This window comes from Suncus etruscus, chromosome 1, assembly GCF_024139225.1.
Source record: "Suncus etruscus isolate mSunEtr1 chromosome 1, mSunEtr1.pri.cur, whole genome shotgun sequence".
Taxonomy (NCBI): Eukaryota; Metazoa; Chordata; class Mammalia; order Eulipotyphla; family Soricidae; genus Suncus; species Suncus etruscus.
This window is the reverse complement of record NC_064848.1, coordinates 15,442,844-15,463,464: the sequence shown is the minus strand read 5'-3', so window position 1 is coordinate 15,463,464 and position 20,621 is coordinate 15,442,844. Positions and strand designations below refer to the sequence as shown.

Sequence of the window (20,621 nt, the reverse complement as noted above, 5' to 3'; positions counted from 1 at the left end):
AAGCTTGGCAGATAGTTTGGAATGACGTGTGGCTTGGATTTTCTTCCCAGGGTCATGCTTTTGTAGAACCTTCTGTCCTAGCAGAAGGCAGAGGTGGCCTCACTGGGTGTCTGAGGCAGCAAAGAAGTGGCCCATGGCTCTTTGTGCGGACACACATGTCTCCACATGGAAGGCGTGGCTCGCTCTAAGAATGTAACCCACTAAAGCAGACTGCTGTGGTGCTGGTTAGGTTTTATTTTAACAGACATTCCCTCTTCATTTGTTTTTTTCAAAATATCAGTTATATCAATATTAGAAGTGTAAACAGGTACAAAATATACAGTACATAGAAACAATTCTCTTAACTAGTCTATTGCCTAATAAAAGTATGTGAGGGAATGGTTAAGAGGGAAGCCAGTGTGTGATGTGCATGTATGTGTGGGTGTTTGTGTGTAGGGGTCCCCTCACCTTGGAAACACAGGGCAACCATTTACAGAAGGGAACCAATGACGCCGAGATTTCTGTGGTTGAGTTGGGTTACTCAGGCCCATCTCAGAGTTACCAGCTTCTCAGGCCTGCCTCAGAGTTCTGGGGCGGCAGTAGTTGGGGGCACCCCACATGCCAGAGGCCAGTCAGAGCTTGAGGCCTGCCAAATCTTTCAAGATGGCAAAAGCCAACAGCCTGGCTCCCCCAAACACAGAACCCTGGGAAGGCCAGGTGATTGCTCTTGCCCCACACCCTTGGCTGGAGGCTGAATGGGAACTGTCATAATGCCTTTCCCTCAGCATTATCTGGGAAAATCCTTGTCCTGAATGTGCCTCTAAGATCACAGCCCTCCTCCCCGTTATGAGACTCACAAAATTTTTGACAAGGAAAATACACTACACACAAGGACAAGAGGCATCTATCTCACTGGGGGGGCTGGAGGGCTGGTTCCTGGCTCTGCCCAAATGGCATCTGTACCACGTGCTACTCTCAGGGGACATGGATTGCCTGGGAAACGGCAGTGGTAAGCTGCCTCTCTGAGGTCAACTTTCTGGAGGGCCCGGGGCTTGCCCACTCTCCAGTTTTTCTCCCTCTGGAGAGGAGGAGGCTGGAGGTCCACCCCGGCTGGCTTGGGACAGGTGGGGGCTATGCATGGCCGGGACTCAATTCCCTTAATTTCCAGAGAAGGATCCCTCCCACCCACTGAGTTATGGGGGTCTACCAGGGTCACCTCATTGATGGCCCCAGCTAGCCAGGGTCCCCCTGCCAGCGAGCCCAGCTCCCCAGCGCAGGCTCCCAAACCAAAAGTAACTACAAGAGTTTAAAACAGGGGGTGACTATTCTTCTCCAGCTCTCTTCTGCAAGAGTTTAAAAACAAAACAAAAATCCAAAACAAAAACCAACAACAACCACCACAACCCCCCACAAGACACAAAAAAGAAAGAAAAAGAAGGTGTTGTCATAATTAAATTACTGAAACCGCTACCCGGCTCAGTCCAGAATTCACAAACTGGACTCGGTGTTGGGGGGGGGGGGGCCGCTGGCCTGCCTAGGTGCTTCTTTCCAGTGACCGGTTCCAGCGGGGGTGGGGTGGGAGGGGTCCTGGATCCGTGGCTCCTTTCCTGCCTTCTGACGCCCACCCTCCAAACTTCCAGGGAAAGGAAATTTATCTTTTTTACAACTGCAGCCATGGGGCAGCTCATGGTCACAGGTCCCCGGCGTCGGTGGGTCCTAGGACACTCAGGCCACAAGTCCAGTCAGTCACCAGGTCTGTGGCGGACAGGGGTCCTTTGGCTGGTGGGCTCTTAAAGGGGTCGGGGGGTGCGGGAGGCAGGGGCGCGGGTGGCGGTCGAGCAGGGCCCTTGGCACCGCCCGCATGGTTGCGCTGGTGCTTGCGCAGATGGTCCTTGCGGATGAAGCTCTTGCCGCACACGGTACAGGCGAAGGGCCGCACGCCTGTGTGCGTCCTGTAGTGGTCGATGAGCTTGGAGCGCTCGGTGAAGCGCTTCTCGCACTCAGTGCAGGGGAAGGGCCGCTCGCCAGTGTGCAGCATGCGGTGGCGGATGAGGTGGGCTGGCCGCGTGAAGCAGCGCCCGCATTCCCCGCAGCGCAGGCCACTGCTGTGCCGTGAGCTGCCACTGCCACTGCCCCCGCTGCTGCTGCCACCCCCGGCCGTGCCTCCGCCCGCTGCCCCTGCAGCCCCATCGGCTGCCCCCTGGCCCTGCCCACAGCTGCGCTGGTGCGCACTCAGGCTGACCTGCAGCTGGAAACTCTTTCCGCACGCAGCACAGGTGAAGGGCCGAGCCCCGGGTGGCGCCGGCGGGTGCTTCTTCATGCCCGGCTTGTGGCCGAAGCCCTTTGTCCGGCCAGGGTACTTGCAGGGATCAGTGAAGGGCCTGATAGCCACCTGGCTGGGGTCTAGCACCACCTCCCCGCTGTCCGCAGAGGGGTAGGGTAGACCCTCAGGTCCTGGCCGGGGGTTCAGGCCCACGGGGGGTTTGCACCGGAAATTCCAGCCCCACCGGACACCCCCAAAGAGCCAGTCCCCGGGAGGAGCGTCCTCATGAGCCACTGCGGGACTCATCTCCCCCATGTCCCTCTCAGGCCGGGTTGGCTCCCGAAGCCCCAGGACCGGGTCCTGGCCAGGGAAGGAGCTGCCCTGGCTCTCCCAGGCTCCTTCCTGGATAGGGCTGGGGAAAATGCGGGCGGCCTGGCCTGGTCCAAAGAGGGTCCCGTGGGCCTCGAGGTCAGTAGGATGCACAGGCGTGGCCACCACCTCCTCTTCTTGGACTTCAGTTTTGATCACAATTTTCACATCTGCAGAGACAAGAGTCCAGGCTTCCATACTGACCTCGCTGAGCCCTGCCAGATTCACTCAGCTCTACTCCTGGCCCCTACTTAGGCCTGTCTCCAAGGCTCAGGGATCCCTGGAGGTTCCCACAGCTGCCAATGCCTAAAGTCATGTGCAGGGGGCTGAAGGATATGATATAGCACAGCAGGGAGGGCGTTTGCCTTGTACCTTGCTGACCTAGGTTCAATACGTGGTATCTCATATGACCCCCTGAGCACTACCAGGAGTAATTCCTGAGCTTAGAGCCAAGAGTTAAGCCTTGAGCACAATCTGATATGGCCCCCAAACAAACAAACCACCACCACCACCAAAATCCAAACAAAAAGACCAAAAACAACAAACCAACCAAACCATATGTGAGGACACCCTGTTCAATAACTTCCAAGAGTGCAGTTAGTCACTTTAACACACTGAGTTCCAGTTACTGTATTTTTCGGTGTATAAGACGACTTTTGAAACAAAAAAAAAAGTCAACCAAAAATCGGGGGTCGTCTTATATGCCGAGTATATCCCGAAAAATGTTTCAATATGCCGCTAAACGAAAATTGTCTGAATATTGCCACAAAACGAATTTTCCAACTCGATCCTGCACCAATCACTGCCAGGCTGCTCGGACCACCTCTCTAACTCAGCCAATCCAAGCAGGCTTTTGATGCATGCAAATTAGACAATGTTCTGGACCCGAATCTACACTATAAAGAGCTTGCTCAGATTGGCCAGAGTCAGAGAGGAAGTCTATTACAGTAGAACCTTTGAACCTTTGCTTGTGATTGGCTCACTGTGGTACATACAGTTGCAGCACAGGAACGTTCTGTCTGATACAGCGAATATAGGCCTAAACTTATGTTTTAACTGCAAAATTAGGGGGTTGTCTTATACGCCAGTCGTCTTATACGCCGGCAAATACGGTACACTCTGGGGACCAAGTGGTGCCAGTGACAGAAACTGACAAAGGCACATATGAACCCAAACTGTTACTGTTGTCACATCTCTGGCCTCTGGCTCTGAACCCTTCCTCGCATACCATGTCAGTGGTTAACAAATGGACAGTGGAAGCCCAGGCCTGTTTCCTTCTGCTTTGGTAGCTCATTATCTGCCCCTTCTCGGAACCAGTTCTGCCCAAACTCCTAGTTCAATAACAACCCCTTAGGGCTAAGATCCTAGATACCTGTGGTAAGACTTTGGGAAGTAGAATCCAAGTCCACACACACACAATCAGACACATGTTTCCTAGTTCACGAATTACTTTTCTCCCACTTAGCTGGCTATGCTTATGGTCTGTTTGCTGCATGCACTTGGCAAACTAAGTGCTTGCAACTCTGAAATGGTGCATTTTAGCTGGGCTGTGGGTCTTGGCCTCTGCCTATTTTGGGGGAGCCTGTAGCAGTCTTAGAGCTGCCTCTAAGGGGAGCTCCCCCTTGGGATCAATTCCTGATTTGCCTTAGCAAATTCAGGCCCAAGAGGTGCTAAGGTTGCCAGAGTAGGGCAGGCACACCTCCATACAACATCCAAGTTCACTAGGTAGCAGATGTGGCAGGAAGAGATAGGAGGAACAGGCACCCTTCAAGGCTTCTCAGGGCCAGGGGAGATGGCTCAGGCCACATATGTACAAGGCCCAGGAATGATCCCAGGCTTCCAAGCACCCTAAAACTAAAGACCTAGAATCACAAAAGGCAGTCCTGACCTAAGGATCTGCAAGAAGGACCAAAAGCCTGGCATCCCAACATTCAGACCCACAAGGACAGTTCCCCCAGTAAAAACAGGGAGTGGACACTAGCCTGCAGAGCCTCCTACCTTCTGTGGAAGCCGCAGCGGTGCTGAGCTTCAGGGCGCCATCAGAGCAGGCAGAGGACGGGTGGTGTGGGGGCAGATCTGCATGCCACGATGAGGGTGGGATGGTGGTGGAGAAGTTGGAATGGACACCTGTGGGGAAGAGACATGCCCAGGCTAGAAGAATGGGAGGTGGGGAGGGGGCCTCTGGGAATGGAGACAAGCAATTGAACCCAAGACTCCCTGGGACTGTGAAAGAGCCCATGCTTCTGCCGCTGCTAAGCCCCATTTTTCTGCAAGCCTCCCACTCTTTGTTTTTCTGAGACACCAAGGAACACACATATCACCAACAAGGCCCCTATAGCTCCTGTGTGGGAAGTGCTGGGGACTGAATGTTGTGGGTTGAGAGGATCGAGGGTGAGGCTGAGAGAACCCAGGGCAGATGAGGGGCAGTATCTGGCAAGGACCAGGGCAGATGTGCCCAATGCACCATTGCCTGGGAAACCTTTGGGGAGGTGGCGCCACTTACCTGATGTGGCATCAGTAGACACGTCCGTTGCTCCAGAGTCGAGCTGGCTGAGGCCCCATGGTTCCTCCCCGATGTCAGGCTGCCCTGTGGCCCAGGCCTCCACTCCGAGAGCCTGCTGCTCCTGCAGCTGCATCTCACCCTCCTGCTTGATCTGCATGAGGAGGTCAGGGGCAGGCACGGGAGGTCCTGTGCCTATGAGAGGGAGGGTGTGAGTATATGGCAGTGAGCCCTGGCCCAGCCTAGGGGACAGACACAGGGTGGGTTACAAGGGGTCTGGCACTGGGGGAGAACCACTGGTCCATAGGAAAGCAGAGCTCCCTGTTTTCAATTCACATACAGAATCACCACACAAACACAATCCTGACCATCCACAAGAGCCAGGAACCCTGTATAGATGTGGGGTTCTGAGCATCCCCATGGTACCTACATCCCACATGAGCAGCGAGCTCCAACAATGAAATGAAACTTCCAAATGGAAAGAGGCCCAAGACTCATGGCACAACTCATTCCCCAAAGGTACAGAAGAGCCAGGATGGTGAAGGATGTATATGAGTCTGAAATAGCTACATAAACAGGTCCTTTCAGGCTGCAACAAGGGACTGGTGTTTACTCCCTAAAACTGATGTCCCCTGAGCAAACACCAAGCCATATATAGTACCTGATTACCACTGGGTGTTCCCTACTCCCCTACCCCCAATAAATAAGTAAGCAGAAAGGCACATGGAAAAGAGAATGAAGACAGTGCCCTAGAAATGATGAAAGTTGCAGCAGAATAAAAAAGCTAATGGACTGATGAGACCGAACAGAGAACCAGACAGCACTGGGGCCCTGGGAGATAACTTGAAGGAAAGAACCCAACACCCATGTGGAGACTTAGAGATGCAAAAGAACATGATGCAAGACAGGAAAGGCAAGACTGCGAGTTCCAACCCCCATTGGGAGAACCCCCAAACAGAACAGAAAAAGGAGTCTGCCGAACCAGGCCAAGAAAGCCCCAGATTGAAGGCATTATGAGCATCTTGTCTGAGGAGTAACCAGGTCCTAAGCAGAAAGTAATAAAAGACCAAGAACCTAGATCTCATCTGAGTGCAGCTAAGTGACAGCAGATACAAAGAGACAGTGCCAATTGGGATCGAAGGTTAACAATGCCCCTAGCCCTTCTATGTGGCTCAATGATGAAGCAATGCCTTGCAGACATAAGACCCTGGACCTGATCCCTGAAAAGCCACTCCACTGGCTGTGATCTTGGTGGCACAGCCACTTAAGAAATGCTTAGTGGGAGCTGGAGTGATAGCACAGCAGTAGGGCATTTGCCTTGCACGCAGCCAACCCAGGACAGACAGTGGTTTCAATCCCGGCATCCCCTATGGTCCCCCAAGCCTGCTAGGAGTTATTTCTCAGCGGAGAGCCAGGAGTAACCTGAGGACCTGCCAGGTGTGACCCAAAAACAAACAAGCAAAACAAAAAAGAAATGTATGTAGAGATAACACAGCGGTAAGGCATTTGCTTTGCATGCGGCTGAACCAGGACCAAGGTTTGATTTCCGACATCCCACATGGTCCTCCGAGCCTGCCAGGAATGATTTTTGAGTGCAGAGTCAGGAGTAAACCCTGAATGCCACTGGGTGTGGCCCCAAAACAAAAACAAGCAAACAGAAAAGAAATGTGTGTAGGGGCCGGAGCAATAGCACAGCAGTAGGGCATTTGCCTTACACGCAGCCAGTGCAGGACTGACCCAGTTCAATCCCCAGCATCCCAAATGATTCCCCGGAGCCTGCCAGGAGCGATTTCTGAGTGCAGAGCCAGGAGTAACCCCTGAGCACTGCCGGGTGTGGCCCCCCCCCCAAAAAAAGAAATGTTGTATAAAGGGCCAAAGAGATGGTATAGGCAAGTAGGATGCTTGCCTTGCATGCAGAGAGAACTGGTTTGATCCCTGGCATCCTATCTGGTCTGTCCCCCCCAAATCCCCAATAGTGATATATAAGAAAAGAGGCAGGAGTAAGCCCTGAGCATCACTGGATGTGGCCCCAAAACAGAAATAAAGTGTGTAACTACCGGTATCTGTGATATGATGTCTGGTGAACATGTATGGTGAGCCCAGGTGAAAATAAGCAGTCATGTGTGACTATTGGCATGGCAGGCAATGCAGAGGGAAGGGAATATGGTGATCTTCTCAGTGAGGACAGACAGGGTCAGAAGGGATGGGGGGGGGGGGGTGCACTGTCTCCATGCAGAAAGAAAATAACTGATTTCATGAGCCCAGTATCATAATCACACCCACAGAAGGACAGCACATAAAAATATTTATGAAAAAAATCCCTGTGAACCAATAAATAAAAATGTTGAGCCAGAGCGCAGTGTTAAAGGGATGGACATGATCTTTGCCTGTGGGCAGCCTGGGTTAGATCCTTAGCACCCAATGGCCCTGCAGACATCACCAGGAGTGGCCCCCAAAGCCAAGCCAACTAAACAAGTCCGACACACAAAGATTCTCAATGGAAAACAAGAAATTAAACACAGCAGGATATTTTCAAAAGGAAATAAACAGTCATCCAGGATGAAAAAAATGGGTTATGCTGAGAATTCTAGGGTAAATTGGCCCCAGAAAAGATTGCAATGGAGCTCACGAATAGATGGGTAGAGGAAAAAGAATTGCCTCCATGGAGAAAAGGAAGCATCATTGACTCCTGTGTCCACATCAAGTGGGCTGGGCTGGCTATAGAGACTCCTAGGCTGAGAATCGGAAACTACCGAGGACACCCTGAAAAACACACATTTGCAGCCAGAGAGACAGAGACAAAGTCAGGAAACAGAGGCTAGACCTGTGGAGAAGGGCTCAGGATCCTGTGGTAGAGCCAATGGGGTCAGACCCATAAGGAGGGCGTGTGAGGGGCAGAGCTAGGAGGCGGCTCTGGGGCTGGGCACATTTTAGGGCTGAAACACGAAGCCACTGAAATGCAGAATTCATGAATGGCAACCCAGCAGGCCCGGACTGACCAGAGCTTCTGATCCTCCTGAGAATGGCAACCCTTGGTCCTTCCAGTTAGTACTTGATCTCAGACCTTGGCCCGAGTTTACGTAATTTTCATCTGTAGTCCCTCAGAAGACCCTGGGGAATCTTGGAGTGGCAGGAGGTTTCTGGGGGCACATGTCCCCCAGGTAAGAAATGCTGATCTAAAGGCTAGACCGAGACACTTGTTCTTGACTTAGCAAGAGACAACTCGAACTGTGATGCCCTAAAACTCTATAGAGATGACAGGAAAAGGTTCCAGAATAAGAGAGATCCAGGGCAAGGCTCTGTTGGTAGTAAAAGCATCACAAATGTTTCTACCTGCAGCAAAGCAGCAAGGCTTGAAGCAGGAGAGAAAAACAGTCAAACAGTGGCAGTGCTGGAAAAGGGCTATGGGGCTTCCTGAACAGCAGTAGGTCATCTGTGGCTAGAGTGAGTGAGAAACAGGGGTGGATTAAAGAGAGGAGAGAAAAGACAGGAAGGAGAGGAGAGAGGAAAGGAGAGAGAGAAGATGGAGAGGAAAGAGAGAGGAGCAAGAGCTAAAGGCCCCAGAAGCAGGTGGAGAAAGGCAGTGACTAGAGACCCAGACACACCAGCCACATAATGGGAGGCATGTGCCTTAGTGCAGGCTTTCTAGAAAGGGGAGCATAACAAAAAAAGAAAAAAGAAACAGGAAAAATGATTTGGGGGTGGGAGATGGGGATGACACAACTGGTGGTACTCAAGCCTTACTCTTGTCCTGTGTTCAGGGATCATTCCTGGTGGTGCTCAGAGACTACATGAAATGCTGGGATAGAACCTCGGTTGGCAGCATGCCAGGCAAGTACCCTACCTGCTGTACTATTTCTCTGGCCTGGGAATTTAATTTTTTTTTTTACTCTTGGTTTATGCTGGAGATTGAACTCAGGTTGGCTATAGACAAAACAAGAGCACTCCCTACCAGGTCAGCCCTAGGAACTGAACAGTTTTTAAGAAGTATTTATATCGGGACTGGTGAGGTGGTGCTAGAGGTAAGGTGTCTGCCTTGCAAGCGCTAGCCAAGGAAGGACCTCGGTTCGATCCCCCGGTGTCCTATATGGTCCCCCCAAGCCAGGGCCTGAGCGCTTAGCCAGGAGTAACCCCTGAGTATCAAACGGGTGTGGCCCGAAAAAACAAACAAACAAACAAAAAGAAGTATTTATATCATATCAGATGAAATGGACTTTAAAAAAGAAAAAAAAAAATCTTCACAGAAATACAAGACAGCATTGTGTAATGCTAAACTGACCTGAAAGATAAAGTAAGTCTAATTAACAGAAATCCAGAAGAAATTTGTCAGTGGGAATTTCATCACATCCCTTTCCAAAACTGATAAACTTAGCTGATGAAAGGTTATAGAAAAGTTATTCATTGAATTATTTCCATGAAAACCATTAATAGTATTGTAAGCCAAGAAATTACAAATTTAACTGGACTCTAAAGACAAGAAAAATACCAGCTTTTTTAAATTCTTCTTGTTTTTGGACCATCCCTAGTAGTGCTTGGTGCAAGTTCTGGCTCAGTAAAGGAAAAAATAGTTTCTAGACCATAACCATAACCATACTTATTGTTTTGTTTTAGAGCAACACCTTGGCAGTGCTCAGGGATCACTCCTGAGTGATATATGGGGTGATATATGGGTAATATATGGGGTGTCATGTATTGAACCCAGTTGGCTGATGCAAGGCTTTACCTGCCATACACTCTCTTCAGCTACCAACATTAAAACCTTCTAAAAAGTAGAAGATACTCATTAAATTATGTTTGAATAAAAAGGAAATGGACAATATACAGAGAGGTAAAATATCATTATTATGTTCTTGAGAATATTAAACCAATAGCAAGATTACCAAGAGAAAGAAAATAATAGGAATCAAAATGAAGAATGAAGGCACCAACTTATAAAGCAGAGATAGAGATCAAGAGAGGGATAGAGAGATAGAAAGTAGGGTGCTGGGGGCCAGAGAGATAGCATGGAGGTAAAGCGTTTGCCTTTCATGCAGAAGAATGGTGGTTTGAATCCTGGCATCCCATATGGTCCCCCAAGCCTGCCAGGAGTGATTTCTGAGCGTAGAGCTAGCAGTAACTCATGAGAGCTGCCAGGTGCGACCCAAAAACCAAAAAAAAAAAGGCGGGGGGAGGAGGTAGGGTGCTGTATGAGGCTGAATTAGTTCAATGCCCAGCATGATATATGGTTCCCTGAATACCACCAGGAATGGTCCTGAGTGTAGAGACACTGGATGTGGCTCAAAAAGCCCCACCCATAAAAAAGAAGAAAAGAAAAAGATAAATAGGGGCTGGAGCTTGCCTTACAAGCAGCTGACTTGGGATTGATCTGGGTTTGGTTCCTAGCATCCCATATGGTCCCCCGAGCCTGCAATTTCTGAGTGCAGAGACAGGAGTAACTCTTGAGTACAGCCGAGTATGGCCCAAACACCAAAAAAAAAAAAAAAAAGACAAATGATATCAATAATACTCCAGGTAATTTAAAACTGGAAGGAAATAAACAATTTCCTTAGAACAAGTTATACTTGCCAAAAATTAATAAAGAAGAAATAGAGGGTCTAGAATGATCCTCTCTAGTAGAGAAGGTACTTGTCTTGCACAAGACTGACCTGGGTTTGTCCCCAGTGCCCCATATGACCCACCTCAGTTTTGCCAGGACTATTCCCTGAGTGCAGAACCAGGAGGACTAAGCTGAATATTGCTGGGTGTTGTCCCCACTTTGCAGTCCCTCCAAAAAAAAAAAAAAAAAAAAAAGAAAAAGAAAAAAAAATCCAAATCTAGATAGTATTGCAGCTATAAGGAATTTAAATCAGGAGAACAATGTCCTCCCCACAAAGAAGCAGCTGATTCCAATATTATAAAGATTCTCTAACAAGGGTCTGGAGAGATGGCATGGAGGTAAGGCGTTTGCCTTGCATGCAGCCAGACGATGGTTCAAACCCCGGCATCCCATATAGTCCCCTGAGCCTGCCAGGAGCAATTTCTGAGCAATGAGCCAGGAGTAACCTCTGAGCGCTGCCGGGTGTGACCCAAAAACCAAATATATATAAGTATGTATGTATGTATGTATGTATGTATGTATGTATGTATGTATGTATGTATGTATGTATATACACATAATGTTTTTTATGGCCTCACCCAGCAGTGCTCAGGGTATGCCAGAGATCGAAGCCAGGTCTGCCGTGTGCAAGGCAAGTGCCTTATGCCCTAGATATATATTATCAAATTGAATTCACACCTGGTAGTACTTGGGCCAAGAATATATCATAGCTTTATTCAAGAATCAGATTAAGACATTCTATTCTGAGAGAGGAAGCACACAGGCCAAAGTGGTACTTCAATAAAAATGGAAAAGTAAAGAAAAACAAAGCATAGGCTAGTCTGACATATGAACAAAGATGAAAAAGTCCTAAACAAAATGAGTACTAACTCCAGCAACACAAATAAAGGAGCATGTCAAAGATAAATACTAAAAAAAAAGTTTATTTTTCCCTTTTAGTAAGCTAAAGAAGCAAAATGGCATATAACCATCTCTACAGATCAATGGAACATTCTAGTGGCTGAGAATATAGCTCAATGCTTACATGTAGGAGGCCCTAAATTTAATACTAGCACGCCAAAAGAAAACGAACCAATAAAAAAATATCCAAAATAGCATTATTCTATAGACATTCAGAACCTACTCCTACCAGGAACACAAGTTAACTAGATAAAGAACACAGATAAACAAATTCTTTTAAAAAATACTATCCTGGGCCCGGAGAGATAGCACAGCGGCGTTTGCCTTGCAAGCAGCCGATCCAGGACCAAAGGTGGTTGGTTCAAATCCTGGTGTCCCATATGGTCCCCTGTGCCTGCCTGCCAGGAGCTATTTCTGAGCAGACAGCCAGGAGTAACCCCTGAGCACTGCCGGGTGTGGCCCAAAAAACAAAAACAAAACAAACAAACAAAAAAAATACTATCCTGGAGCCGGAGAGATAGCACAGCAGTAGAGGTAGAGCGTTTGCCTTATATGCAGAAGGACAGTGGTTCGAATCTTGGTATCCCATATGATCCCTGTGCCTGCCAGGGGCGATTTCTGAGCATAGAGCCAGGAGTAACCCCTGAGTGCTGCTGGGTGTGACCCAAAAACAAAAAACAAACAAACAAACAAAAATACTACCCTTAATGTGAAAAAATAAAAAGCATTTGATTTAAATACTATTTTCATCTGTATTGAAGGATTTCTTGGAACTTGTCAGTAAGCACAATAAAAACCAAATGAAAATAAAAAAGTCATAGAGGGCCGATATGATGGCATAAGGCTTAAGGCCTGCGCTAGCCTAGGACTAACTGGGGTTTGATATCCCCGGAGTCCGATATGGTCCCCCAAGCCAGGAGCAATTTCTGATCACATAGCCAGGAGTAACCCCTGAGTGTCACTGGGTGTGCCCCCCACCAAAAAAGTCATAGGTTTAAAAAGAAGCAAAAGCAATTTTTATTCATGTAGGAGATTATTACCTTGCCAGAAAATCTGTGAACCATCAGATGACATTAGAAGCATAAAGTGCATGAATGAGATTTAGTTAGTTCCCAAGCAGACCCTCCATGAAAGAAAAACGATTTGCATGTCATTATAAGGTTGAAGTTTTAAGCAAGTCCATAGCTTGGCTATTTTTCTTCCCTGTCATGATCTTAACCCCCAGAGAAATAAAACAAGTGTGGAAGCAGTGAGTTTAAACTGCTGATCCCTAAGGTCAGACTTTCTCCATGGGCACAACAAGCTCTGGGTAATGGCCTGGGTCAGGAACTTCTTCCAGGCCAAAGTGAAGGGCTTATCACTCCCTGGTGGGTGACAGACAGTGGGATGTCAGACAAAGCTGAGCCTCTAATGCAAGAATAACACTGAAGGGGCCGGGCGGTGGCGCTGGAGGTAAGGTGCCTGCCTTGCCTGCGCTAGCCTAGGACGGACCGTGGTTCGATCCCCCGGTGCCCCATATGGTCCCCCAAGAAGCCAGGAGCAACTTCTGAGCGCATAGCCAGGAGTAACCCCTGAGCGGCACAGGGTATGGCCCAAAAACCAAGTTTGCCTTCCAAGCAGCCAATCCAGGACCTAAGGTGGTTGGTTCAAATCCCGGTGTCCCATATGGTCCTCCATGCCTGCCAGGAGCTATTTCTGAGCAGACAGCCAGGAGTAACCCCTGAGCACCACCAGGTGTGCCCCCCCCCAAAAAAAAAAAAAACACTGGTTAGGAAAAGGCACCCCCAACATGGAAAATACACAGGGACCTGAGAACATCCTGAATCAGACATATATGAGACTGTTTTGGAGGGGCAAGTCACAAAACCTCATTAAAACATTATTGGAAAGAGAAATGGTTGGGTCTCGGCATGTTCACAAATACCACGCCTCAAATAGTCAAAAAGCCAGGTCTCTCTGAAAAGATAAGCAAAATGGTCATGCTTTCCACAATCACTGCAGTTACAATTTGTATGACACATGCAAACCAGATACCACTGCATTTCACCTGAAAGACAGAGTATGAGGCCAAGCATCCTGAAATCCACTCTAGCTGGATGAAGAACCAGAGCATGAGAGGCAAACGCAGGAGAACAATGACCTCAATTGAGGCAAAAGAACATCACTGCCGGTTTAACAGGACAAAATACAAAGGTAAAAACGAGCAAATCCAAGTCAATAGCAATGAAAAGCATTTTATGTTTACAAATATACCTTTAGAAGATCATTCGTTTATCATCACATGCCTAAAGACAAATCTTTGGGAGGTATACAGGACTCTTACAGGAAAATGTGTCTGTTTTATGGGGAAAGGGAAGAGAGGGCTCACACCCAGGGATTACTCCTAGCTCTGCACTCAGAGATCATCACTACTGGTGGGACTCAGGGGATCATATGGGGTGCTGGAACTGAAGTCAAACCCCTCCTCCCTCCATGGTATTATCACTTGGCCCAGAAAAAAGAAATCTTAATTAAACTGATTAACTAGACAAGTGCAAGGTTGTTTTCTTTCACTAGTAGCCATGCTTGGGGAGACTGGGATCTGACCCAGGGTCTCCAGCAATCTCCCTGGTCTCCAAAAGCAAGACCATTGTAAACCATTTCGTTCCCCAAATGGGCAGCAAAGTGAATGCGAGGCAGGTGGGCACACAAGCTCACACCTTGCCATAACCTGGAAAGGGGGAGCTAGCACACAGACTAAGAGCTGGTAGTGCCCCCTCAAGATCAACACTTAAAGAAACTCTGACACAAGCATGAGACCATTCACAACATATTCATGACACAGTGGATCCTGCTCTGGAAAGCAAACGGCTATACCCAACTCCTTGAAGAAGCCTGCTATATGGAAGCACAAATGAAGAAGCACTGAGTGGTGAAAACCATAAAAATTAATGAACTACAGCCCCCTTTAACCCCTGTACTAATGCTCAGAGACCAGAAGAAGAAAGTCAGTTCAAGGTGAACAGAGGTAATGTGCTCTCATTCATAAAAAGTTCAAAACCAGGGGGCCAGAGCCATAGAACAGCATGCAAGGCACTTGTCTTGCACATGGCCAACCCAGGTTTGATCGCTGGCACCACAGATGGTCCCTGAAGCTAGCTCTCCAGGAGTGATTCCTAAGTTGTAAGGCAAACACCCTACCTTCTGTACTCTTGCTTGGGCCCCAGCCCCTATCAACTTTTATGATAAGGCACCAATAGACTTAGATACAAAGAGCAAAGAAGGGCCTGGAGAGATAGCACAGCAGCGTTTGCCTTGCAAGCAGCTGATCCAGGACCAAAGGTGGATGGTTCGAATCCCGGTGTCCCATATGGTCCCCCGTGCCTGCCAGGAGCTATTTCTGAGCAGACAGCCAGGAATAGCCCCTGAGCATCGCCGGGTGTGGCCCAAAAACAAACAAACACACAAACAAAAAAATACAAATAGCAAAGAAGCTTGCAGCATGTAGGGCAACCAGGTCTCTGACCAAAGTGGCATCACACATCCTCATAGAAGGGACAGAACAAACAGAAAATTGCTGGGAAATCTTACACCATGAGAAAAGAAACCTTTTGCTTATTTGTTTTTGGGCCACACCTGGCTGTGCTTCCTTCTGGCTCTACACTCAGGAATCATTTCTGGCAGGCCTCCAAAGATCACATTTGGTGCCAGGGATCAAACCCAAGTTGGTTGCATTGCAAAGTGTATTACCCACTGTACTATCTCCCAAAACTTTCAAAATTTTCCCTTGCGACCCATGTAAATATTAATAATAGGTGAGTGAAACACTTCAATGTGAAAAGTAAAACATAAAACATCTTATAAGACGATGAAGGATGTTTTTGAATCCGTGAGTGGGGAGGGGAGGGGATCTTCTAAGGCTGAGGGCCAGAGAGATGGTACAGAGTTCACGTTTTGGAGGCAGGCAAGAGGCCTGGGTAGCAGCACTGGGTCTAGCAGGAATGCCCCAAACACACACACACACACACACACACACACACACACACACACACACACACACACACCACACACGCTAGTGCATGTATACACCACTTAGACCCTTAAGTCAGCAAACTTCTATGACAGAAACCTCCCAGCCCTGCTACAGATATGTTTGTAACACAGGTAACAGAGGATGGGGTGAGAAAAGATACAAGAGCCTTGACTCAGCACCAGATTGGGCACAGCGGCAGGGAATCCGATGAAGGAAGGAAGGAAGGAAGGAAGGGAGGGAGGGAGGGAGGGAGGGAGGGAAGGAGGGAGGGAGGGAGGGAGGGAAGGAGGGAGGGAGGGAGGGAGGGAAGGAGGGAGGGAAGAAGGAAGGAAGGAAGGAAGGAAGGAAGGAAGGAAGGAAGGAAGGAAGGAAGGAAGGAAGGAAGGAAGGAAGGAAGGAAGGAATCCCCTGGCTGGACACTAGAGAAACTCTGTACATGGACCCATAGCATCAGGCAAACCAACTGCTGCAGCACAACTGTTGATGTGTGACTCTGTGCCACGCCACAGAGGGATGGATGAGAGAATGTGCAGGACAGAACCTCATGCATCCCACTATGGCACTCGGACTGCAAAACCCTACCCTAGGAGCCTCCCAATCCTTTCTGCAGACCTGCAGATGTCAAAAGTCTTTGCTGGGGTGGAGGGAGGTATGGGACTCAGTGATGATCCCCTTCAGTGACTTGGTTCTTCGTATCACAGACCATTAGCCTCATATCTGTGACAGAAGCTCTTGGATAGCAAAGCTGTGCATGAATGAAACTGGGATTGGGGTCCTTCCTGCCTATCTACCCAGATCTTGGCTGCTCACTAGCTCTGGCCTGTGTCCTGTGTTTATGCCAGAGAAAGTTTGAACAGGCTAGAGATGTTGTCCCATCAGATGCTTCCTGCCGGCTCTCCCCAGCCAGCTGCCCAGGGCTACCGTGGCCTCCTGCTCACCCCTTACCTGGACTTGGGTCCACAGGCACATCTGGGATCTTGGGGGCCCCGCGGCGCCAGCCACACGGTTCCTTGCCTTGTTCAATCTGGGAAAGGACCTCAGGCTTGGAGATGGCGTAGTCTGAGGAGAGGTACTATAGTCAGCTTTGTTGGCATCTGGATGGGCAGCCTGGGGCACCAAGCAGGTCCATTGAAGCAACCATAGACTGGTAGAAAACAGCTTCTAGTGAGGCAACCCTGTCCCCAAGGGGCTGACTGGGTAAATCTGGGCTGATGTACTGCTGGCGAGGAGTTGTAGGGATGAAGGCCAGAGCCACTGCCGACCTCCATTTACAGTACACCCTGCGACAAAGACTTGTCTGCCCCAAACAGCAACAGGAGTTGGTCATTTCTGAAAATGATACTACAGGTGTCCACTCACTCCCTTGAGCCACACTAATGCTGCAAAAGCAGAGGAAGTGGGAAGAAACAACATCAAGGAGCACGTTAAAGGAAAGGCTTCTCTAGTGTAGGGTCAGCTCACCTGAGATCAGCACCTTGGAGTATTGAGTATTGGACAAGGAGGATGTGCTCTGGGCCACTCCTTGGGGCTGGCACCTGTCAAACTCTGGGCAGGAGTACCTCAGGCCTACTGCTCAGACTAGGTCTCAGCCAGAGTTGTCTCAGCCAGAGACAACTCTTGGCTGGGTTCAAATTTCTTGGGAGATGATTCAGAGAGCTGAGTGCTGGACTCCCAGGGGTTTAATCCCTGAATACCCTCTGGGAGCGACCTCCAAATATAATCAGGAATCAGCCATACAAACTGCTTGGAGCAGGCCCCAAAGAGTGATAACACAGCAGGTAGGATGCTTGCTCTGCAAATTGCTGACCCACGTTCAATTCCCGGCATTCTATATGGTCCCTCAAGCACTGTTATGAATAATCCCTGAGTGCAGAGCCAGGAGTATCCCTTGAGCACTGCTGGATGTGGCCCCCAAACCAAAGAAAATAAAGAAAACAAGAAGCTTCTTGTGTGCACATCAAGGTGGAGAAAACCAGTACAGAGAGGGAAGCCCGCAACTGCCCAGACCTCAAGGAAAGCCCACACCTTACCCAGGGACACCAGCGTCTCGTAGTTGCCCCGCATCACGTGCTTGTACAGCTCCTTCTGCCAAGCGTCCAGCTTGCCCCACTCCTGCTCGGAGAAATACACGGCCACATCATCAAAGGTCACGGGCACCTGCAACCACAGGGGCATGGTGCTAACCCACTCACCTGTGGGCAGGGCCTCAGTGGCACTGCAAGCAGTCCCAGGCTTACCTTGGGGGTCTCTCCCTTGCTGCCGGGGGGCAGCCGCAAGATCCAGAAGTTGCGGTTCCGCAGCAGGTTTTCCATGTTCTCCAGGCGCCGCTGTAACAGCCCGTACTCCTGTACCAGCGTCCCCAGCACAGCCCACTTGCCCTCCAGCTGGTTTCCAAACTCAGCTGCTGTCTTCTCGCAGTCTGCCAGCTTCTTCTCAGCCATCCCAGTCCGGCCTTCCAGGGACAGCAGGCGAGCTGCTTGCGATTCGATCTTCCTCTCCATGGCCTGGATCGTGGCTGCCATTGTCCACGGAGAAATCTTAGATGCAGAGAGAGAAGACGCAGAGTCATACTTTCTTTCCACCAAGTTCACAAATCCCACACCACGCCAGGTCTTGGAGACCCCACTGGACGTAAGGAGTGCTCATCAGAAAAGTGGGGCGCTTTGGCCTGAGGCCATTTTGAGCCTGATTTTCCTTTCTCTTGCAGGTCTAGGATGTCCCCTGTATCTGGCAGCGGCCTTCCCTTCAGCTCTCTGCAGCATTCAGAAATGAGCTACAGAAAGACTCAGCCACCTCTTTTTACAGTGCGGGGCCCAGGGCAGGCGCTCAGCACGGCTTGGAGAAATGATGATGACAAGGCTTTAGCTGGGGCTGTGGGGGAGACACAGTCCAGTGCAGTTGCACTGGGCCCAGCCAACACCTCAGCACTGCCCAGGAACTGTCTAGGATGATGAGCCAGCAAACCACAGCTGGCTCACAGCAGTCTGGCTCAGATGCTTTCAGTTTTCTGGTGGCAGGGATGCACTCCACGGGAAGTGTGTGGTCCACTGAGCTACATCCTCAGCCCATAAATGCTCTTTTTTTTTTTTGTTGCTTATGCATCTTACCCACCACCTTTAAGAAATAAACACAAATGTTTCACATCTTTTCTCATTGATGTGAAATGATCCCTCCCCAACTGTCTGTTGCTCCAATCAGGAAATCCCCCAGCCTGCACATTCCCAGCAGCCCAGACTGAGATTTCTGGTGAGATCCAGGCATCTGGGTCTCTCTGGGTCAACTCTCAAGGTTAATCCTCCAATGGAGGGTTAGCAGGGTCAAGCACACACCTTCAGAGGAAGCTATGACAGTGGAAGTCTACAAGAGGCACAGAATTTGGATGTGGAGACTCAGAAAGGGGTGATAAAGGGAGTCAGGGCCCCCAAAGGCCTCAAGGACATGGATGTTCTTCCTGTCCTCTCCAACCCAGGCTCTGCTATCAGCCACTGTGATTACACTTCCAAGAACTTGCTCCAGAAACTTCCTTTCACTTCACCACCCAGCACCCTGACCCGACCCACCCCACTCCCCAACACCTCCTTCATAGCTAAGCGCGGTCACTATTGGTGTCTTTGCAGGACAGAGGTGTGGGCATCAACTGCATGGGACGCTGAGGTCAGCCAGGATGTGTATGCGGTCTTCACATTGGGGCTCACAGTCCAATCCCTTACTCAGGGATGGGCCTTCGGGGTCATACTCAGTCTCTGCCGGGGAAGCCAGAGGCTCAGGGACTTCCAGATTTTTCTAGTGGATGCTCCCCATCCACATGAAGCCTGGTCACATCCCACCATGCTTCCTTCCTCTCTCTCCTACCAAGCGCGGTCCCTGCCTTCCCACCCCCCCTAACCCAAGAAAAGTGTCACCAAGGCGGGCTCAGCCTGGAAGAGCCCTCGCTTCCTGCAAAGCCCAGCTGCGATGGCAGAACCCCTTTGCACCTCCCCACAGGAAGCAGGGCTGGCCCCTTGCTGTTCCGCATTATCCCAGGACTTTTACCTGGCTGCTTCCAGGGCCTCCAATAACCCCCCCGGGGGCCCCTCCAACACAGCCACCCCGCAGACTTTGCAGTTGCGCCATCGGGGCAAGTTAACTTCTTTAGGCCTGGGGTGTGTGTGGGGGGTGTTTCCCTTTCTTTGTATGACAGACAGCGCCCGAAGGGCACCTACCCGAGGCTGGGGGTGCGCGTGAGGACAAAATAAAGCCCGCCCTGCTCCCCCAGGACTCCCTCACCCGCCAGCAGGCACCCCCGAGGGAGCCAGGCCCGACACCTCCAGGTGCCACCAGGCCGCGGGCAGAAGAAGGGGCCTGGGAAAGGGGGCGCAGGGATGGGGGCCCACATGGGGCGCACGGCCCGGGCCCGTCCGCTCGGCCCAGAGTCGCGGGGGCCCGCCGGCGGGTGCATAGGCCCCGGCGGACCCCGAGTCCCGCTCGCCCGCGCCCCAGGCTCCGCGGCCCACGCCGGCCCCCCGGGCCTGGACACCCGGCCTGCGGGCGCTCTGCAGCGGGCCCGGGCCCCGCGTCCGCGCATCCGAGCGCGCGCGGCTCGTCCTTACCGGAGCCGCGGCCGCCTCGGCCATGGCCCTGCGCGGTCCGGCCCGGCCCGGCCCGGAGCAAGTCGCCGCCGCCGCCGCAGCCGCCGTCGCCGTCGCCCCCAAAGCACGCCGGCCCCGGCCCCTCCCGTCCGCTCCGGCCTGGCCCTCCTGCCCGCCCGCCCGGCCCGCGCCCTCCGCCCGCAGACGCGCCGCCGCCGTCAGCGCCCGGCCGGTCCACACTGCATCCTGGGAACCGGCGCAGGCCCGTAGGCTTCCTGGAGGCAGCGCGGACGCACAGCCCCACCTGCAGCCCGGAGAGGCGAATGGCAGGCGCGGCCCGCCCGGCCCGGCCCGCCCCCCACCTGCGCCCGCCCCCGCCTCCCCGCGGCTCCTCTCCACCCCGGTGGCTCAGGTCCCGGCGGCCCCGGGTCTCC

At 50.9% G+C, this 20,621-nt stretch overlaps 1 protein-coding gene across 2 annotated transcripts; it reads right to left on the bottom strand.

Moving 5' to 3' along the window:
• Positions 1-216: 216 nt before the first annotated feature.
• Positions 217-20,286, bottom strand: ZNF746 (zinc finger protein 746). Of its 2 annotated transcripts, none has more exons than XM_049769411.1 (7): positions 20,209-20,286; positions 17,857-18,156; positions 17,650-17,776; positions 16,565-16,678; positions 5,115-5,306; positions 4,610-4,738; positions 217-2,781 (listed from the first exon to the last, which is right to left on the bottom strand). In XM_049769411.1, exons 1-7 carry the CDS (start codon positions 20,230-20,232, stop codon positions 1,670-1,672), a joined length of 1,998 nt encoding a protein of 665 aa, XP_049625368.1. In that variant the 5' UTR covers positions 20,233-20,286; the 3' UTR covers positions 217-1,669. The 2 variants fall into 2 exon arrangements, with proteins under 2 accessions (XP_049625368.1, XP_049625369.1); XM_049769412.1 differs by having other exon boundaries at positions 17,650-17,731.
• Positions 20,287-20,621: the final 335 nt, after the last annotated feature.

Coding starts and splice junctions, on each gene's coding strand:
- ZNF746 (XM_049769411.1), bottom strand. CDS start 20,232: ATGGCCGAGGCGGCCGCGGCTCCG. Junction 16,679..17,649: donor CGAGACGCTGGTGTCCCTGG/GTAAGGTGTGGG, acceptor ACCTCTCCTCAG/ACTACGCCATCTCCAAGCCT. Junction 2,782..4,609: donor CGCTGCGGCTTCCACAGAAG/GTAGGAGGCTCT, acceptor TTGTCTCTGCAG/ATGTGAAAATTGTGATCAAA.